The following is a 21828-nucleotide window of genomic DNA, read 5'->3' as shown; positions in this document are numbered from 1 at the left end:
GCTCTACATTAAAATGCTTGCCATCCCCATCGCTACCCTTGTTGGTGTGACATGGTGGCGACTGTACCTGGGCCAGTGGCAGGAAGTAGTTTGCTGCTATGTATAAGTGGATTATGGGTCAGTGACGGATCGCTCTCTCTCAGATTAGTCTGTCTGTCCCAGGGTACCACAGCGCTAGGAGGGGAGGGATGGTGGGGCGGCAGGGTGAGGCAGAGAGATTTGTCGGAAAAAGGAACAAACATTAGGGAGGGAGGGGGGAAGGATAGAGCCATAGATGCATAGACAGTAGGCTACAGGTGGGTGAGTGAATGTCAGGCAACCCCCCACTGGAGAGAAAAGGCACTGCTATTGATCTGCCCTGTGAATGCACAGAACTGTTGTATCTATCTATTTATCAAGGAAGTACAGTATCTAATCACAGATTAATCATAAATTACCTTTATATCTGGTGAGATGATAGTACATTATATCACAATGTAACACCAACTGCAGACAGAAAGAGCAATAGTAACTTTGACCAGTTTGTCAGTCTAGTCTCTGAGAGGGCGAGGCACAGGAAGGAAAGAGTGGGAGAGAGAGAGAGAGAGGCAGGAAGACAGCGGTTTTAGTATTTCAACTAAATTCTCATTCTCGCACTCTGTGACACAAACTCATGCTTGAATGCAAATACGCAATGGGACATGTATTTACAAAAATCTTATTTTAATGTACAGAATAAAAACAAACAATTACTGCTGAATCTAGGCATCATCTATGTCATTAGATTGTATAATAACTTAGTCACAGCGATCACAAGCCTCTGAAGGACCATTATAAAACACAGCATCATGTAAACATAAACCAGTCATATATCCATGTACACGGAAACCAACCACTCCACCGTCCGATAGTGTGACAATCTACCTGGATCTGAGCAATAGCAATGGCAAAACAACACATTTTAATATATTAACCGCCTAACCGTGGCTCTTTTTAATAAAACTACTGAGACACTTTCAGAATTAAATATAAAATGTCCCAGGAAATGGTTAAAGTAGATTGAACAGACACTTATGTGCAGGGCTAAAACAGACTACTGAATAACAGGTTATGAGTACAATACACCATTCTCAGTATTCCACACAATCTGGGCAATCGGGTAGTGACTCCTACAGTAGTCTGTTCACCACAGGAGGTTGGTGGCACCTTAATTGGGGAGGACAGGCTCATGGTAATGACTGGAGCGGAATCAGTGGAATGGTATCATATACATGGTTTCCACGTGTTTGATGCCATTCCATTTTCTATGTTCCGGCCATTATTATGAGCCGTCCTCCCCTTATCAGCCTCCACTGCTGTACACCTTGGCTGTATGAAAGAGCTGAGGTGAGATTTTATTGACTGGTTGTGGATACGTTATTGACTGGTTGTGGATACGTTATTGATCTGTTAGGTAAGTGTCCTTGACTCCTGTCTGTGATGTGTTGTCGTAATGAGTAATTGATGCGTTGCGAATAGGTTGTCCGAAGGTTACAGATGGGTTGTGAATATGTTGCTGGTACAGTGGGTTGGTTGTTGATGGATTGTGAATATGTTGCTGGAAGGTTGTAGTAAGGTTATCGCAGGTCAGGGGCTTTTGTTGTGGCCCATAGCTGGGTTGACGAAGGAGAAGTTGTTAAACATGGTTTGGTCCACACTGTTCATGAGGGTACGATCTGCATACGACAACCTGGGTTTCTCATTGATAAACTCCTTGTCAAAGTTACTGACGTCACTGGGGGATTTCTGCATGGACAGGAGAGAGGGGAGAGGTTACAACGCACACACACACACACACACACACACGCAGCGAGCACACACACACATGCATACAAATGCAGACGTAAACAAACAAACACACTCGCAGCCTGAGGATGTACGTACCACAGTTGGCCTGAAGGGCGGCGCCACCTCTCGTTTCTCCAGAGCGTTCCAGTCTGTGTCTTTGAAGAAGGAGTGTTGACGGATGTTCCCCTTCACACCCAGCCTCCTCTCCGGCTCCCTCACAAACAGCTGTAAAACAAACGTACCATATATATTCACACACACACACACACACACACACACACACACACACACACACACACACACACACACACACACACACACACACACACACACACACACACACACACACATCAGGACGCCAAGTTCAAGAACACCCTCATGAAAGGTAACCAATCACACGCAGACACATACAGTACAGGTCACATCCATCCCAACCGTCAATCATTCATGTTGATGTATGTAGTCTGGTGCATAGAGGACAACGTTGCCGTAGTTCATTCGTCATGGCATTGCAGTGAGTGAGACCTTGATGAGGATGTCTCGTGCGTCCTTGGCCAGCCAGCGGGGGTAACAGGGGTCATCTGTCCTGATGGACTGGAACAGTTCCTCCTCATCGCGACCATGGAATGGAGACTGGCCAGTCAGCATCTCGTACAGCAAGACCCCGAACGACCACCAGTCCACTGAGCTGCCGTACTTCTGCCCCAGCAGAATCTAAAAAACCATGACCGTTCAGTTCAACATGACATCTCTTCATCATCATCATCACTTCATGATGTTTATCTAAAACCAGTACATTAGACGGAGATGGTATGTAATTGATTAATGATACAAATCAATGAGATCAGAATTGAGTGTGAGAAACATTAGTTCCCTAAGGGAACATTTCCATTGGTTATACACCTTTTAAGGGTTACAATGCTGATAGTAAGAGCGTAGATTCCTATGGTGATGGGGAACATGCAGTCACCTCTGGGGCGATGTAATCAGGTGTTCCACAGAAGGTGCAGGTCCGTGTTTCTCCCTCCATGTTCTCCTTACACATCCCAAAGTCTGCTATCTTTATATGGCCTTCTGAGTCTAACAACACGTTGTCCAGCTTCAGATCCCTATAGACAATGCCTTTGGAGTGGAGGAACTGGAGCCCGCAGATAACCTCAGCAGCATAGAACCTACAGCCAGAGGGAGGAGAGAGGGGATGTGAGGAGAGAGGGATGGGTGGAGAGAATGGAGGATGTTTGTGTGTGTGTGTGTGTGTGTGTGTGTGTGTGTGTGTGTGGTAGACATAGCCTGGTTGTGTGTACAGGTTAACTTACGTCGATCTCTGCACGTCAAACTTGTGACAGTTCTGGATGTGGAACATGAGGTCACCTCCGTTCAGATACTCCATCACAAAGAACAGGTTTTCCTATCCCACACACAACACAGTCACATCAAAACCGGTGGTTTGTGTGTGTGTGTGTGTGTGTGTGTGTGTGTGTGTGTGTGTGTGTGTGTGTGTGTGTGTGTGTGTGTGTGTGTGTGTGTGTGTGTGTGTGTTACCGTGGTCTGGAAGGTGCAGTGGAGGTGTGTGAGGAAGGGATGTTCCCAGGCCAGGGAGAGGACTCTCCTCTCCACCATGGTACACTCCACATCATCATCCATCAGAACCACGTCCTTCTTCAGAGCCTTCACCGCAAAGAACTCTCTACTGCTCTTCAGCTCGGCCAAAAACACCTAGCAACACACAGATGATACGTACATGTAGGAAATCACTGTCTTTAGCTATTCAGGGCTTGTCAAATGGAGGTGAAGGATCAGTCAGGCAACTTTTTAGTACAATCAAGAAGTCTCTTTAGTACACTGGATCCAGGAACACAGAGCATGGCTAGAACATGTTCAAAGACTAGGCAACACAAGTCACACTTTTATATTTTTTGGTTTCATAACATCACTATTACTAGCGTTGAAAAACTACCGGTAATTTCCTGCTAATTAACAGGTAATCTATGGCAATCTATGGTAATTTCAATAATTTATACCAGAATAATTATTATAAAATGTTTTCACTCACAATATTTATTTTTTCTTTATCTTTATATCTGTGTCCATATTGTCCGTGAGTTTCTAGTGGACAGACAGTATGATTCACGAGAAAACAGCCTGATTCATGAAAAAAGCATCTAATCAATAATGACATAATTTCCAATTAACTCTGCAACTCTTCCAACTATTGACTTTTTTCACAGCTGCCACCAGTTTGGTGTAATAAAAACATTTTCAATAAAAACATATTGACAGAGTAAAAGAAATAAAAGTGCGTAAAAATGTAAAGGATATATTACGCTGATACACTCATTATCAACACCAATGGTATTCACTAAGTTGCTGGGTTATATTTATGATCATGTTTTAAAGCTTTGTCATTCTAGTTTGTTTATTCAAATCATCTTCATTTATTATTTTATACACTTTACATGTTATGAACATTTCACAAAATCCTGAAAGTTTCCAAAATTCTGGTAGTTTACTGGTAAACTTAGAAAGCTATCGGTAACGTACCCTCCCTTTGTAACCCTAACTATGACTAAACATTATTGGTAACACTCAGGTAGAGTCCAAACAGTCTCCGGGACACTCCCCCATTGACGTCCATTCTAGCGAAGTTCTAGTACATTCTGGTTCTGGAACATTCTGACCAACACGTTTACAGGTCCAAACATAATCATCACAACACCAACATTATATTTGAATTAAGGTTATCTTACTCCTCATGGGTAGGCTCTCTTCCTTATATCACAATACACAGATGGCAAGCACGCCCTCTCCCCTTGCTAAAAACTTCTGCTTAGGTCATGCTGACCCAGGCTCACAGGCTTGAGTATAATAACAGAACAAACATTAGGAACACCTTCCTAATATTGAGTTGCACCCCTTTTTGCCCTCAGAACAGCCTCAATACATCGGGGCCTGAACTCTACACAACATTTTCCCATGTGTATGAAGAATGGTCCACCACCCAAAGGACATCTGTCGAAAGCGTTCCACAGGGATGCTGGCCCATGTTGACTCCAATGCTTTCCACAGTTGTGTCAAGCTGACTGGATGTCCTTTGGGTGGTGGACCATTCTTCATACACATGGGAAAATGTTGAGCGTGAAAAACCCAGCAGCGTTGCAGTTCTTGACACACTCAAACCGGTGCTCCTGGAACCTACTACCATACCCCATTCAGAGGCACTTAAATCTTTTTTCTTGCCCATTCACCCTCTGAATGACACACAGACACAATCCATGTCTCAATTGTATCAAGGCTTAAAAATCCTGATTGAACCCGAATGTTTTGTACACTCTGTATACGTTTGTTCACAATGCAATCTCTATAAATAACGTACACTTTATCTGCACGGTTTCCATCAGCTAGAGCAAGACATATCACCATAAACTGAGACAAGACTTGGGCTTGATAAATGTCCTAGTTATCAATGAATTGAGAAACTGGTTGTGAGTTCAATTCCCACGAGGGACCAGTATGTAAAAAAGTATGAAAATGTATGCACCCGCTCTGGATAAGAGCATCTGCTAAATGACTCTAATCTAAACGTCAATGTAAACTCCCTGTATGTTATAGAAGCACTAGACCCATGTCTCAGTTTATGGTGATATGTCTTAAGCCCAGATAGAAAAGGTATATCCCCAGTGAATCTAGGGGCTCACTAGCTGCAGTGGTTTCTCTCTCTCTCTCTGGTACCTTGCCGAAGCTGCCTTTGCCAAGCATCTTGTGCAGGATGAAGTTGTCCAGGGTGAACTTGTGAAAGTGTTCTTTTCTGGGGACGGCGTACAGCATCTCAGGCTCCTCCATCACAGGGGCAGGCATTACCCCCTCCGCTGGGGTGTCCCACGATATACCCTGCTGCTCTGGAGAGGGGTGGGGGAAGAGGTGGAGAAGGGGAGATAGTCATTTAGTCCTATTAAGTCTCAAGTTGACTACAAATTCCTCACAGATGCATGAATGACCAGGTTGACCATGTGTGGCCTCCTTACCTTTTCGCCCAGCGGTGGCTGCGGTCGGGGGGAGACCTGCCACTAAACCTGAAGGTTCCCGCACCACCCCTGCCTGGCCCACACCCACCGGCCCGCCTCGACTATAGATCTCACTCTCTCTGGAGCCCCTGGCCTATAGGAAAATGCATAGACACATAACAATTAATAACATAACACAATGCTACAGTATCTGTATAACGGGAAGGGATAGATTCCTTACTTACAATCAACATACATTTTTTGTTATATTTTTTTATGAAAAGCACTTTGGAGGTATTGTGGATCTGTCGGACAACACTGACTTCCTAACCAGTGTTGCCAACTAATTTTCAGGGTAAGTTGCTAGAGGCAGGTTGATTTGTTGCTAAAAGTTGCTAAATGACGCTGTGATGTCATTGCGTGATAACGTAAAACTGCGTCATTACGTAGAATACACAATAACGTGACTCAAATTGACCGGCCAGCTCGGCAAAAAAATATGATTTGACATTTGTTCAGGTACAGACTCCCACTCTTTTCTGTACTTCTGGCTGTACAATTTTGATTGAGACATGTTGATTGACGTTGTAAGTTTGTTCAAGATCAAACATTCATGACCAACTATATTCATTGGGTTTGGCTCGTCGAACCCTTACTACTGCCGCTGTAGTCAGCCAACAATGATTTGCAATTTTCTGAAATTGCTGCTGGCCTGCTGCTGCCTGTGCACGAGCTGAGCGCCTGCTGCTGACGTCACTCACAATGCACTTTTGCAGCCAGGCACGAGTGTTGTGACTGTGTGTGACAGAGAAAATCATTTTGTGTCATTTAGAGGGAAAATGCGTGCGTTTTAGCATTTGAGTCACTTTTCAAAAGTTGCTAAAAGTTCCAAATACATTTTTAAAAGTAGCTAAATTTGTTGCTAGGTGCTGTTTGAAAAGAAAGTTGCCAGGGTAGTCTGAAAAGTTGTTAAATCTAGCAACAAAATTGCTAAGTTGGCATCACTGTTCCTAACCCCTCGACCCCTGAACTCTGACCTGCTGTTTAGTTTCGATCGTGGCCAGGGCTTCAGCCATCAGTTTCTGGTTGACTCCACACAGGTTGGCCACCTTTTTCTGGCACTTGTGATGAACGTTCATACCACACTCTGCATGGACAACACACATGGTTACACAGTATACAGACACAGATGGAACGGGACGATGAAATGAATACATTTGGATATTTGGGATCCTGTAACGGTGAAATAGGGAATCATGTGAAAAGGTATGGTACAATATAATGGTTTGATAGGGTACTGTTATGATTTGAGTTGGTAATGGTATGATGTGATTGTGTAATGATAGTGATGTGATGTTATGATGTGATCAGGGTCTCTTCCACAGGAAGTTGGTGGCACCTTAATTGGGGAGCACGGACTTGTGGTAATGGCTGGAGTGGAATAGGTGGAATGGTATCAAATACATCAAACACATAGATTCCATGTGTTTGATGCCATTCCATTTGCTCTGCTCCAGCCATTTTTATGAGCCGCCCTCCCCTCAGCAGCCTCATGTGGACTGTCCTCTCACCCTCACACTTGAGTCCCTGCTTGGCCAGCCCCCACAGCAGCGTGCCACAGTGTTCACAGAACGTGGGGCTCTTGTAGTTGTACACCTTAAACCTGTGGGGCATGTCGATCTTAAAGCGCTCCTTGTGGATCTGCAACACACAGCAAACACACTCGGTCACCTGAACACGCCGCACGACAACCCTTTGTTGCCATGGAAATATGACACAGGAAGTAGGCAACAATTGCTTTGGATGTTTTAGGGAAGTAAAATCCCTGGGATAAAACTGTAATTTTTTCTCTGTCTAGGATCGGTGAGTACTGGTAAACAGTGAGTACAGTAACCACAGAGCTGTCTGCTTCCAAGAACCAACCCACTGTCTCAGTGTGTACTGTGAGAGAGAGTGAGTTAGTCAGTGTGTACTGTGAGAGAGAGTGAGTTAGTCAGTGTGTACTGTGAGAGAGAGTGAGTTAGTCAGTGTGTACTGTGAGAGAGAGTGAGTTAGTCAGTGTGTACTGTGAGAGAGAGTGAGTTAGTCAGTGTGTACTGTGAGAGAGAGTGAGTTAGTCAGTGTGTACTGTGAGAGAGAGTGAGTTAGTCAGTGTGTACTGAGAGAGAGAATAAGTTACAGTCAGTGTGTATGTGGTTGACTTTAACCGACAATTAACAAGTGTGTTACCACTAGGCTAAACCACAGTCACCAGAAGCCCAGATACACTGTATGTCAGCCTGTCTGCATGCAATCTAAGGGGACCTCCAGTTGTCTTAATTGAGGTTCCTCATGTCACAAACACCAAGACAAAGTGGACACATCACCGTTTACTGCCACTATTATTGGAACTCAAGCAACTAAATATAATGACAAATCCAAGATAGTCTAAAATGCTCAAGATCACTTACTGTCATCGTTGTATTGAAATGGACTACAATGTACAGGCCTACCATGGTCTCTTTGCTGTTGATGGCCGACCCAGTGCACTTGGCGATGATTTTGTCAATGCATTTCTTGTGGATGGCTGCGTTGCACTCTGAAAGACCAAGGATGGGGGATGAGAGTGTAGACAGGAGAGAGGATGGAGGAGTGTAGGGATAGAACATGGAATAGGTAGAAGATGAGGGGAGAGCAGAGAGAGAGAGAGAGAGCAGAGATACTCACGTCGACACTGATAACCCTGCTTATTCAGACCCCTGTGGGGAAAAGAAACACAACATTAACAGGAACCAGGAAACAAACACTGGATGATGTGGATGATGTGGGTGATGTATAAATAGAAATATTGTAGTGTTTGTTTCAGAGTGACAATGAAAAAATTTGATGTGAACGATGTCATTAGGATACAGTATTTGCACTCCAATTGACTAGGTTTTAAATAAAGTTAGGTTGTGATATACATACTGTACAGAAAGAAGGGGCACTTATAGAGCACGTACACTGAGTATACAAAATATTAAGAACACCTGCTCTTTCCATGACGCACTATATATACAAAAGTATGTGGACACCCCTTCAAATTTCAGCCACACCCTTTGCTGACCGGTGTATAAAATCGAGCACACAACCATGCAATCTCTATAGACAAACATTGGCAGTAGAATGGCCTTACTGAAGCGCTCAGTGACTTTCAACGTGGCACCGTCATATGATGCCACCTTTCCAACAAGTCAGTTCGTCAAATGTCTGCCCTGCTAGAGCTGCCCCAGTCAACTGTAAGTGCTGTTATTGTGAAGTGGAAACGTCTAGAAGCAACAATGGCTCAGCTGCAAAGTGGTAGGCCACACAAGCTCACAGAACGGGGCCGCCGAGTGCTGAAGCGTGTAGCGTGTACAAATCGTCTGTCCTCGGTTGCAACACTGACTACCGAGTTCCAAACTGCCTCTGGATGCAACGTCAGCACATGGAAACCCGGTTCTCCAGCTTACCCAGATCTCCAGCTTGCCGTTCTCCTTTTTGTAGACTTTAGCTCAGCGGTTTTATCCTTCACCACCACGTGCATGACACGGCCCTGGTGGACATGGGCGTCAAACTGTTTGTCGGGAGCTTCATGAAATGGGTTTCCATGGCCGAGCAGCCTCACACAAGCTTAAGATCACCATGCGTAATGCCAAGCGTCGGCTGGAGTGGTGTAAATGTCTCTGCCATTGGACTCTGGAGCAGTGGAAACACGTTCTCTGGAATGATGAATCACGCTTCACCATCTGGCAGTCTGACAGACAAATCTGGGTTAGACGGATGCCAGAACGGTACCTGCCCCAATGCATAGTGCCAACTGTAAAGTTTGGTGGAGGAGGAATAATGGTCTGGAGCTGTTTTTCATAGTTCTGGCTAGGCCCCTTAGTTCCAGTGAAGGGAAATCTTAACACTACAGCAGACAATTACATTTTAGACAGTTCTGTGCTTCCAACTTTGTGGTAGCAGTTTGGGGAAGGCCCTTTCCTGTTTCAGCATGACAATGCCTTTGTGCACAAAGCGAGGTCCATACAGAAATGGTTTGTCGAGATCGGTGTGGAAGGACTTGACTGGCCTACACAGAGCCCTGATCTCAACCCCATCGAACACCTTTGGGATGAATTCGAAAGGAGACCGCGAGCCAGGCTTAATCGCCCAACATCAGTGCCCGACCTCACTAATGCTCTTGTGGCTGAATGGAAGCAAGTCCCTGCAGAAATGTTCCAACATCTAGTGGAAAGCCTTCGCAGAAGAGTGGAGGCTGTTATAGCATCAAAGGGGGGACCAACTCCATATTAATGCCCATGATTTTGGAATGAGATGTTTGACGAGCAGGTGTCCACAAACTTTTGGTCATGTAGTGTATAGACTGACCGGGTGAATCCAGGTGAAAGCTATGATCCCTTATTGATGTCAACTGTTAAATCTGCCTAGATGAAGGGGAGGAGACAGGCTAAAGAAGGACTTTTAAGCCTTGAGTCAATTGAGACAGGGATTGTGCATGTGCCATTCAGAGGGTGAATGGGCAAGACAAAAATGTGGTGTGGTAGTAGGTGCCAGGCGCACCGGTTTGTGTCAAGAACTGCGACGCTGCTGGGTTTTTCATGCTCAACAGTTTCCCGTGTGTATCAACAATGGTCTACCACCCAAAGGACATCCAGTCAACTTGACACAACTGTGGGAAGCACTGGAGTCAACATGGGCCAGCATCCCTGTGGAACACTTTAAACACCTTGTTGAGTCCATGACCCAATGGATTGAGGCTGTTCTGAGGGCAAAAGGGCAACTCAATATTAGGAAGGTGTTCCTAATGTTTGGTATAGTCAGTGTATAGTGTTTTGGCTCAGTGGACATACCAGACAAACTCTTTACAGACGGAGCAGAAGGTGGGCTGGGGGAAGAAAGTGGCGCTGAACTCATGACATTTGACCTCATGGATCTTGGCCTGTTTGATGGCTCCGCGTCGTGCGTGGAGGGCAAAGACTCCCGGATCCCTGTCTCTCTCTCCAAATCCATCTCCCTCACCCTCACCTGCGGTTTCTGGGAAACAGGCGCACACATGAAAGTTATGTACAGCGCATAGTCTTGTCACAGTTTAAAGACAGAGGAAGAGAGAGAGAGAGACATGCTAGTCATATTTGCACGCTCCTCCGTGAGCGCATGATAGGAATGTCCTTCTGCCAGTCTGTGTGTGTGCAAGTGAGTGACTGTGTGTGTGTGTGTGTGTGTGTGTGTGTGTGTGTGTGTGTGCGTGTGTGTGTGTGTGTTTGGGAGAGAGGAAGAAGGCCTTTGGCTGACTTCCTGTCCTACAGCCCACAAGCATGTATTCACTAGACACTGACAGCTGCAAATTTAACACGCCCTCCATGATCAACGACAGTCTGTCAAATGTGTGTGTGTGTGTGTGTGTGTGTGTGTGTGTGTGTGTGTGTGTGTGCAACGACAGAGAGACAGAGAGAGAAGGAGAGAAAGGGTAAAGGTGAATATCTTTCTATTTGTGAGCAATGTAATTGAAAGGGCTAAATGATCAGATGATTAGTACTGGACAATCATTGGACCACCTGTTGTGAGTGCTGATTATGAGTAGTGGTGAGACTTTATATATAGATAGACATATGACAGGTCTCCTCACGCCTGTTACAATATGACTTTATAACCCGTCAGAGTGTGTTAATAAGACCCCAATAAGAGAGGACACTGACAGAAACTATTGGGAATAGATGGGGTTCTGGAATGGTTATAACCACACAGGAACAGACATACACAGACATTACGAAGTCTACAATGGTTCTGAACCCTCACCACTCTTCTCCAAGTAGTATCTGGCCTCCATGAGTAGACGACCCTGTGGCTTCAGCTCCACCTGAGACAGACAGAGATAGAGAGACAGATATATATATATAGAGAGAGAGGGGGTGAGAGACAGAGAGAGAGAGAGAGAGAGAGAGAGAGAGAGAGAGAGAAAGAAAGAGAGAGAGATAGAGAATTCGATAGATAGAGAGCAAGAGATACACACAGAGAGAGATACAGAGAGAGAGAAACAGAGAGACAGACAGGAAGAGAGAGAGAGAGAGAGACAGAGAGCGAGAGAGAGAGAGAGAATGAGACAGATATATCCCCATATCAAATTATGTGGACACGACACATTCCCCTCGCTCCAACCCTAAGCCAGTGGAACCCCTCCCTCCCTTCCTGTTGTCTTACCCAGATCTCCAGCTTGCCGTTCTCCTTTTTGCAGCGTGAGGCCAGGGTGTCCAGCTGCACCACGGCCTCAGACTTTAGCTCAGCGGTTTTATCCTTCACCACCACGTGCATGACACGGCCCTGGTGGACATGGGCATCAAACGTGCTGCTCCAGGGAGGGTACATGGTGGGCTTCTTCTGCTTGTACACCTGGCCCTTCTCTGGAGGGGTAAGGGTGTGTATGTAAAGGGGGAGAAAGACAGGTAGAAACAATCAACAATCTTAACATTAGTCCATCTGTCATTGGTCCTACATTCTTCCTGACATGTGACCTGACCAGGAGCAAAGAGTGGTCTGTCTGTACCACAGGAGGTTGGTGGCATCTTCATTTGGGAGGACAGGCTGGTGGTAATGGCTGGTTTCCAGGTGTTTGATGCCATTCCATTTGCTCCGTTCCGGACATTATTATGAGCCGTCCTCCCCTCAGCAGCCTCCTGTGATGTACACCTATAGCATAAAGTCCACTTCACAGTATTTTCCTTCCGCCATTTGACAAGTTCCTGCCATAGAATGATACGTATATCTCTATCAGTGGTCCATAGACTGTCTGCTCTGGACAGAGACAACGCAACCAGCTGTTGTCTATACTGAAAATCATTTCCCTCTGACAGGGAAAAACTGTCCTATTCTCCCCAGACAGACGTCTCATATTTTTCATCATGTTTCCAACCCGCCTTTGGCATGAGAGGGCGATACGTTTTGCTTTAGAAGTCCCACACAGCTCTGAGTCGGCTTTTGTCAGCCCAAGTCACGATCAGTTCCTTTGTTTTTCTCTTTGTAGTGGTTAAGTGACATTTGACGGAGGTGTTGCTTTCATTTTTCGGTTAGGTGCTTTAGCCACAGTGGAGTTAAGAAACGAGTCTGAGCCAGTCACAGCTTTGTAGTAAGGACTCCCTTATACTACTCTGACTCCAGACCCTAAACACTCCTCCTCAGTAAGGTGTTCCGTTCAATTTCCAAGCGCTCTATTGGAACAACGAAATGCAGTCAGTTTGCAGCTGCTTGTAGGCTAGCTAAACCAACAGTGGAATATTGGTGCTAAACCTCATACTGTACTGATATTTACTATCATCTGGGCCTTTTGATGTCATTGCAAAAAGCAGTACAAACTGCAGTACAAACTGACCAAAAAGCAGTACAAACTGCAGTACAAACTGACAGAAAAACAGTACAAACTGCACTACAAACTGCAGTATAAACTGACCAAAAAGCAGAACAAACTGCAGTACAAATCGACCAAAAAACAGTACAAACTGCAGTATAAACTGACCAAAAAGCAGAACAAACTGCAGTACAAACTGACCAAAAAACAGTACAAACTGCAGTATAAACTGACCAAAAAGCAGAACAAACTGCAGTACAAACTGACCAAAAAGCAGTACAATCTGACCAAAAAGCAGTACAAACTGCAGTACAAACTGACCTGAAATGAAACTGAGTAGCACAGGTCTTCCTGTGAACTAACACACCGACGCACATCCCGCACACACACACACACATACACACACTACTCTATCTCTGTCCAGCTACCAGAATAGCTCTGTGGTTGAAGTGAGAAAGAAATGGGAAAAAACTACGTAGATTTCTCCTCTTTCCTCCCCACGTCTCTCTCTGTTTATAGCCCTGTAACTGTCATCTTTACCAGTGGTTAAATATAGTCAGCAAGGAAACAGAACTGTCCATTAGCACTCTGAAGTACTGCTATTTAGAAGTAATACTGACATGAATCATAAGCCCATTTACACTAATGGAACTCCTGGAGAAGAAAGGTCTGTTCTATTAAATGCCTGTTTATAAATGTATCTGCCCTCTTTAATGCATAGACTCTGTAGATGAAGTAACAGGCATATACTCACTAGGCCCAACTTCTTCCCTCACTGGCAGCCCATGTGAGACAACAGTCCTACAGAAAATGATAGAGGTTCCCATGTTTCCCCATCACATCTCTCTGACACAGACACACACACACACACGCTCCAACTGACCTGTGTCTATAGCCTCCTTCATGTAGACAGCACAGTACGGGTTGATCACCTCTTCATGGTAGGCCAGACCTGGGTCCATCTCGAAGCTGGAGAAGCCGATACGCAGGAACGGAGACATGGCTGCAGGTACCACTCACTGACCTCCAGACAAAAACCTCAACTCAATGGTCACACAACCTCCAGAAAACCTTCGGAGAACCTCCCTCGCCACGGAAACAGTGATTCTCACAGTGGAGAGTTGTGTTTCAGTTAGTCCTTCTCTTTGCAGATAGTGTCAGTGTTGTTTTGGGGAGAGTAGTCTTTGTGTTGATGTCACCCCCCTCACTGGCACAGTCCCCACGCGATGACTGGCCTTTTCCTCCAGATGAGAGATGGGTTGGCGAGGGAGGGAGGGAGAGAGAGAGGGAGAGAGAGGAGAGGAGGGCTCTTTGGCTCGCAGCGGCAGTTCCGCCCTTGACGCCACGCTCCTCTGGTACTGATAAGAGCTGTCCGTCACCCTGAGAAAGGAAGAGAGAGGGAGAGAGAGAGAGAGAGAGAGAGAGAGAGAGAGAGAGAGAGAGAGAGAGGGAGAGAGAGAAAGGGAGAGGGAGAGAGAGCGAGAGAGGGAGAGAGAGAGAGAAAAATAGAGAAAGGGAGAGGGAGAGAGCAAGAGAGAGAAAGGGAGAGAGAGCGCGCGAGAGAGAGCACGAGAGAGAGAGAGAGACAGAAATGGATGGAGAGAGAGAGTGAGAGAGAGGGAGGGAGAGAGATAAAAAGAGAGAGAGAAAGAGAGAGACAGAGAGAGGATGAGAGACAAGTCACAAGTCAGCATTAGTTACCAATTCTTTAGAATGAATACCACCAGAACAGTACATAGTACACCAAACAAATACAAACCAGTACATAGTACACCAAACAAATACAAACCAGTACATAGTACACCAAACAAATACAAACCAGTACATAGTACACCAAACAAATACAAACCAGTACATAGTACACCAAACAAATACAAACCAGTACATAGTACACCAAACAAATACAAACCAGTACCCCTCGTTTACATTACAAACAAACTAATCAGCCCTCTTAGTACCTAAAACAAAAACCATATATTTAGCACTAAAGACCGAACAAACCAGCACTCTCTGGGTATCCAAAACAGCTCATACCTCCAGGGGCTAGTAAACCTCAGCTAGCCTAGTTCCCCAGGCACCTCGGAGTCTAGTATAATCCCTGAGTATGAGTCACTGCACAACTCAGGTGCTACCAGCTAGCTCTAAGCTGTGGTGCTCCCAACACCAGTGAGCGGTCTGTGGTTAGCTAGGTGGCAGTGCTGATGGAGGAGAAAGAGACTGAGTGTCAGAGTGATATTTGAGGCCAGGTTGTCAGAGAGCTGTGTGTCAGCCTCAGTGTCACAGAGGAGACTGGGAAGGCCCTATTAATAGATGTGTAATGCTAAACTCTGATCGGGAATACGCAGGGAAGAACTTCCAGCAGTTACAGCCCAACCCGGGCCTGGGTCACCCACAAACATACCTCCCGTAAACCCCCCATACCCACGCACGCGTGCACACACACACACACACACTGCCAAATGCTGTGTGTGATGTCACCATTACTTCTGTTGACAGGTGTGATTTGTGCAGAAGGACCAACGGAGCAACAACTAAATGTAACGGACGTTACGCTGCCTGCTTCCTCCTGATTGGTCTCACACCGAGTCTCGAACCTAGGACCTCTGCCTTGAACCTAGGACCTCTGCCTTGAGCCTAGGACCTCTGTCTTGAACCTAGGACCTCTGCCTTGAACCCAGGACCTCTGCCTTGCTAGCACACGTGACTGCCCTCCTGACTAACCAGTCGGCTGAGGAGTAAGTGTCACACATCCCCATGTGCTACTGTACATAAGCAAAAACACAACTATCAATATACACACAAAGTTCAGTTGTGCTACAGGATAGATACAAACCTCCTCTGTTCACGGCAACTATTAGGAACACATCTATAATAATATACAACAACATAAAGTACTCAGTCTCCATAATTAACAAGCATTGACACACACACACACACACACACACACACACACACACATCCAAACTGTGAGTCTGCACCACCAAGCTCCTTGCAGCTCTCTATAGCACCCACCACCTCTCTGCATGTTACATAAAGCTCTCGTTAACATGATGAGACTTCCTGTAGTCGAACTCGTTAGCAACGCTTCCTGCCTCTGAGCTTGGTTCTGCGGAATCACACATGTGGGCCTCTCTCTCTCTCTCTCTCTCTCTCTCTCTCTCTCTCTCTCTCTCTCTCTCTCTCTCTCTCAAATTAAATTCAAAGGGCTTTATTGGCATGGGAAACATATGTTAACATTGCCAAAGCAAGTGAAGTAGATAATATACAAAAGTGAAATAAACAATAAAAATGAACAGTAAATATTACACTCACAGAAGTTCCAAAAGAATAAAGACATTACAAATGTCATATTATGTATATATACAGTGTTGTAACGATGTGCAAATGGTTAAAGTACAAAAGGGAAAATAAATAAACATAAATATGGGTTGTATTTACAATGATGTTTGTTCTTCACTGGTTGCCCTTTTCTTGTGACAACAGGTCACACATCTTGCTGCTGTGATGGCACACTGTGGTATTTCATCCAGTAGATATGGGAGTTTATCAAAATCGGGGTTGTTTTCAAATTCTTTGTGGATCTGTGTAATCTGAGGGAAATATGTGTCTAATATGGTCATACATTTGGCAGGAGGTTAGGAAGTGCAGCTCAGTTTAAAACTCATTTTGTGGGTAGTGTGCACATAGCCTGTCTTCTCTTGAGAGCCAGGTCTGCCTTTCTCAATAGCAAGGCTATGCTCACTGAGTTTGTACATAGTCAAAGCTTTCCTTAAAACCTGTTAGGGCTAGGGGGCAGTATTTACACGGCCGGATAAAAAACGTACCCGATTTAATCTGGTTACTACTCCTGCCCAGTAACTAGAATATGCATATAATTAGTCGATTTGGATAGAAAACACCCTAAAGTTTCTAAAACTGTTTGAATGGTGTCTGTGAGTATAACAGAACTCATATGGCAGGCAAAAACCTGAGCAGATTTCATGCAGGAAGTGGCCTGTCTGACAAGGAGTCGTTCTTCTTGTCTCTGTTTATTGAAGAGTGAGGATCTTAGCTGTAACGTGACACTTCCCACGGCTCCCATAGGCTCTCAGAGCCCGGGAAAAAGCTGAACGATATCAAGGCAGCCTCTGGCTGAAACACATTATCGCCTTTGCCAAGTGGCCGATCAGAGGACAAAGGAATTAGGCGCGTGCCCGAGTCGACCCCGTGCTGTATTTTCTTTCGGCTGTTTACCTAATTGCAGATTCCCGGTCGGAATATTATCGCTTTTTTACAAGAAAAATGGCACAAAAATTGATTTTAAACAGCGGTTGACATGCTTCGAAGTACGGTAATGAAATATTTAGAAATCTTTTGTCACGAAATGCGCCGGTCGCGCGTGACCGTTATTTACCATTGGGATAGTGTCTTGAACGCACGAACAAAACCCCGCTGTTGGAACATAACTATGGATTATTTTGGACCAAACCAACATTTGTTATTGAAGTAGAAGTCCTGGGAGTGCATTCTGACGAAGAACAGGAAAGGTAATCAAACTTTTCTAATAGTAAATCGGAGTTTGGTGAAGGCTAAACTTGCTGGGTGTCTAAATAGCTAGCCCTGTGATGCCGGGCTATCTACTTAGAATATTGCAAAATGTGCTTTCACCGAAAAGCTATTTTAAAATCGGACATATCGAGTGCATAGAGGAGTTCTGTATCTATAATTCTTAAAATAATTGTTATGCTTGTTGTGAACGTTTATCGTGAGTAATTTAGTAAATTGTTAGTAAATTCATCAGAAGTTTGCGGGGGGTATGCTAGATCTGAACGTCACATGCTAATGTAAAAAGCTGGTTTTTGATATAAATATGAACTTGATTGAACAAAACATGCATGTATTGTATAACATAATGTCCTAGGTGTGTCATCTGATGAAGATCATCAAAGGTTAGTGCTGCATTTAGCTGTCTTCTGGGTTTTTGTGACATTATATGCTAGCTTGAAAAATGGGTGTCTGATTATTTCTGGCTGGGTACTCTGCTGACATAATCTAATGTTTTGCTTTCGTTGTAAAGCCTTTTTGAAATCGGACAGTGTGGTTAGATTAACGAGAGTCTTGTCTTTAAATAGCTGTAAAATAGTCATATGTTTGAGAAATTGAAGTAATAGCATTTCTAAGGTATTTGAAAATCGCGCCACAGGATTCAACTGGCTGTTACGTAGGTGGGACGATTTGGTGCCACCTGCCCTAGAGAGGTTAACTTTGTGTCAGTCACATTGGTCAGGTATTCTGCCACTGTGTACTCTCTGTTTAGGGCCAAATAGCATTCTAGTTTGCTCTGTTTTTTTGTTAATTCTTTCCAATGTGTAAAGTAATTATATTTTTGTTTTCTCATGATTTGGTTGGGTCTAATTGTGTTGCTGTCCTGGGGCTCTGTGGGGTTGGTTTGTGTTTGTGAACAGAGCCCCGCTCATTCTCTCTCTCTCTCTCTCTCTCGCAATTCAATTCTAGGGTCTTTACTGGCATGGGAAACATATGTTTACATTGCCAAAGCAAGTGAAATGGATAAACAAAAGTGAAATAAACAATAAAAAGTGAACAGTAAATATAACACTCACAAGTTCCAAAATAATCTCTCTCTCTCTCTCTCTCCTGTGTTATAAGTGGCCCTAATTCCCATGTTTTTATGCTGGAACAACAACAGCGGTCCTTGTTACACCCAGAGGTTCTTACATCAGATTAGCAACCCCAGTATTTCTGTTGTAAACACAATCCCTTCATGTCCTGTATAGTCATGGTGTTGGTTATGATGCTCTGTGGACACCTTAAGGGTCATAGAGGTTTGACACAAGATGAACTCTTTCAATACTGTTTCCCTCAACAACTCAACTCAATTTACTGTAATGTGTGTGTGTATGCGTGTCTCCCCACAAGCCCTCATGAAAGGCTAGCGATCTCTTTCATCCTGACCTCCCCACTTCAAACACACACACACACACACACACACACACACACACACACACACACACACACACACACACACACACACACACACACACACACACACACACACACACACACAGAGACTGAAGATCAAGCACAATGACGATCGCCATATGAATAACCTTTAGTGGACCTTTCATGAGGGTCAAAGAGCCTCCCATCAAACCTTCTTCTGTAGACGACACCATCAGAGAGGAGTGTGTGTGTGTGTGTGTGTGTGTGTGTGTGTGTGTGTGTGTGTGTGTGTGTGTGTGTGTGTGTGTGTGTGTGTGTGTGTGTGTGTGTGTGTGTGTGTGTGTGTGTGTGTGTGTGTGTGTGTGTGTGTGTGTGTGTGTGTGTGTGTGTGTGTGTGCAGCCAGGTCTGTTTGGCTAGGGATGGTGGATAGGCGTAAGCATCTACCTCTGGTGCCAAAGTTTGCATGATCGAATCCAGCAATGGGAAGTTGTTCTTAAAATGTTGTTTTTAATCCTATCCCAAATATTAACCCTTACCTCAACCATTCAGAGTTAATGCCTGACCCTTACCTCAACCATTCAGAGTTAATGCCTAACCCTTACCTCAACCATTCAGAGTTAATGCCTAACCCTTATCTCAACCATTCAGAGTTAATGCCTAAACCTTACCTCAACCATTCAGAGTTAATGCCTAACCCTTACCTCAACCATTCAGAGTTAATGCCTAACCCTTTCCTCAACCATTCAGAGTTAATGCCTAACCCTTACCTCAACCATTCAGAGTTAATGCCTAAACCTTACCTCAACCATTCAGAGTTAATGCATAACCCTTACCTCAACCATTCAGAGTTAATGCATAACCCTTACCTCAACCATTCAGAGTTAATGCCTAACCCTTACCTCAACCATTCAGAGTTAATGCCTAACCCTTACCTCAACCATTCAGAGTTAATGCATAACCCTTACCTCAACCATTCAGAGTTAATGCCTAAACTTAACCTTAAACCCTTTCAAATGTGACGTTTGGAAGAACTTAGAAATTTGACGTTTGAGAAACATGGATAAACGTCTAATTCTGACGTGAGACTGTGAGAGTTTGTTGGTATGTGTGTGTGTTTGTGTGTGTGTGTAGTCTTTGAAGAACTTCCATTTGTTGTAATTGACAAGGACACATGTGTGTGACATCTGTAGAGGTCCTCGAACATTTGACGGTTCGACAAGGCACTTAACTAGTGGCTGGTGGGTAGAGTGTTATGAGACCAAAGGGGAAAATAAGAGCAAAGTGATTGACCTCTGTTTCTACAAAATCCCTTTGAAAGGAATTACAACAAGGTGCTATCTAGAACCTAACAGGGTTCTGCAGCTGTCCCCATAGGAAAACCATTGGAAGAACGCTTTTTAGTTCCAGATAGATCCCTTTTGAGTTTCATGTAGAACCTTTACAGAGAGGGTTCTACATGGAACCGAAAAAGAGTTCTACCTGGAACCAAAATAGTTCTAACTGGAACCCAAAATGTTTTTGCAATGGGGACAGCCAAATAACCTTTTGGAACCCTTTTTTCTAAGAGTGTAGCGTCAAGCCTTGAGGTGTGCGTCATAACACTGAGTGATCACATCAACGGGGTACAAGTAAAAACAACAAGAGATTTGTCGATAAGTACAACTACTTAACTAATTCCTGGCTGACATTTAGAAACACAGTAAGTCTTGCAGCACTGAATACATGAAACACAACAATTATGTCAGCAAATAGGTGTCCAAGGTAGGCTATTCCTCCTAACTAACTCTACTCCACACATATGCAAATTAGGCTACATGTCATTCATCTTTCTCTACCGTTGACTATAGGCCACATCGTTTTGAAGTCTTTGGTGTATTTTCAAAAGAAAAACGTATATCTCTGACAAGTTGGTGCATGGGTGGGAAGGTTATAAGTGCATGCCAATCAGGATTTAAATTTGAAATTGTCTTTTAATTTATGCAGTAGCCTATATTTCAGACTAGTGGAATGATCAAAATACCCAAATAAATCAAAATCAATAGGCATAGCTATTAATATACAATGTCCTTCTATTACAGACTGGAAATTAGTCAATATGCAAATGATGGATAGGCATAATAGAAAAAATGCATACCTACCTTTAAAAGTCAAACTCCAAAACACAACTTCTTTGGTGTTGCAGTTCATTTAAAGCTAATGTCCATCTTGCTGCTTCGGAGTTTTGTAATAACTGTATCGAAGTAGCCTTGTGGAGGCACCAATGATAACCTATCAGAATAAGTGCCCCTCTATTTTACCACCAGCAGCACTACCGCAGACATCAAGGTAACGCCCCTTTACTATAAATCGGATCAATTAATGAAGGATTCAATGCTGCTCTCCCGTGGAGTGAAGTGGTATTACAGGTGTGCAAAGCACGGGTCGGCTGGAATGGATTTCCGCAATGCATTAAAACAAAAAAAAGTAACCTTTATTTAACCAGGTAGGTTAGTTGAGAACAAGTTCTAATTTACAACTGCGACCTGGCCAAGATGACGCAAAGCAGTGCGACACAAACAACAACAACACAGAGTTACACATGGAATTAACAAACATACAGTCAATAATACAGTAGAAAAAGTCTATATACAGTGTGTGCAAATGAGGCAGGATAACGGAGGTAAGGCAATAAATAGGCCATAGTGGCGAAATAATTACAATATAGCAATTAAACACTGGAGTGATAGATGTGCAGAAGA

The 21828-nt window shown here is 44.2% G+C and overlaps 1 protein-coding gene across 2 annotated transcripts; it reads right to left on the bottom strand.

Annotated features, from left to right (window-relative positions):
• Positions 1–685: 685 nt before the first annotated feature.
• LOC115180286 (protein kinase C theta type) lies at positions 686–21388 on the bottom strand. Of its 2 annotated transcripts, none has more exons than XM_029742255.1 (17): positions 21229–21388; positions 14033–14529; positions 12009–12208; positions 11607–11667; positions 10661–10844; positions 8514–8545; positions 8300–8385; positions 7379–7508; positions 6845–6954; positions 5829–5961; positions 5536–5702; positions 3349–3522; positions 3123–3214; positions 2777–2978; positions 2332–2520; positions 1903–2031; positions 686–1764 (listed from the first exon to the last, which is right to left on the bottom strand). In XM_029742255.1, exons 2-17 carry the CDS (start codon positions 14148–14150, stop codon positions 1606–1608), a joined length of 2166 nt encoding a protein of 721 aa, XP_029598115.1. In that variant the 5' UTR covers positions 14151–14529; positions 21229–21388; the 3' UTR covers positions 686–1605. The 2 variants fall into 2 exon arrangements, with proteins under 2 accessions (XP_029598115.1, XP_029598114.1); XM_029742254.1 differs by lacking the exon at positions 21229–21388 and adding an exon at positions 15184–15503.
• Positions 21389–21828: the final 440 nt, after the last annotated feature.

This window comes from Salmo trutta, chromosome 40 (genome assembly GCF_901001165.1).
Source record: "Salmo trutta chromosome 40, fSalTru1.1, whole genome shotgun sequence".
NCBI classification, from domain to species: Eukaryota; Metazoa; Chordata; class Actinopteri; order Salmoniformes; family Salmonidae; genus Salmo; species Salmo trutta.
The sequence above is the reverse complement of the archived record's forward strand: the minus strand, read 5'-3'. Positions and strand labels throughout refer to the sequence as shown.

Bases quoted from the DNA above. Each gene is read 5' to 3' on its own strand.
- LOC115180286 (XM_029742255.1), bottom strand. From the start codon at position 14,150: ATGTCTCCGTTCCTGCGTATCGGCTTCTCCAGCTTCGAGATGGACCCA. The intron at 11,668-12,008 runs GTAAGACAACAG...TGTCTGTCTCAG, and splicing joins ACGGCAAGCTGGAGATCTGG to GTGGAGCTGAAGCCACAGGG. The intron at 8,546-10,660 runs GTATGTCCACTG...TTTTCCCCACAG, and splicing joins GTCTGTAAAGAGTTTGTCTG to GGGTCTGAATAAGCAGGGTT.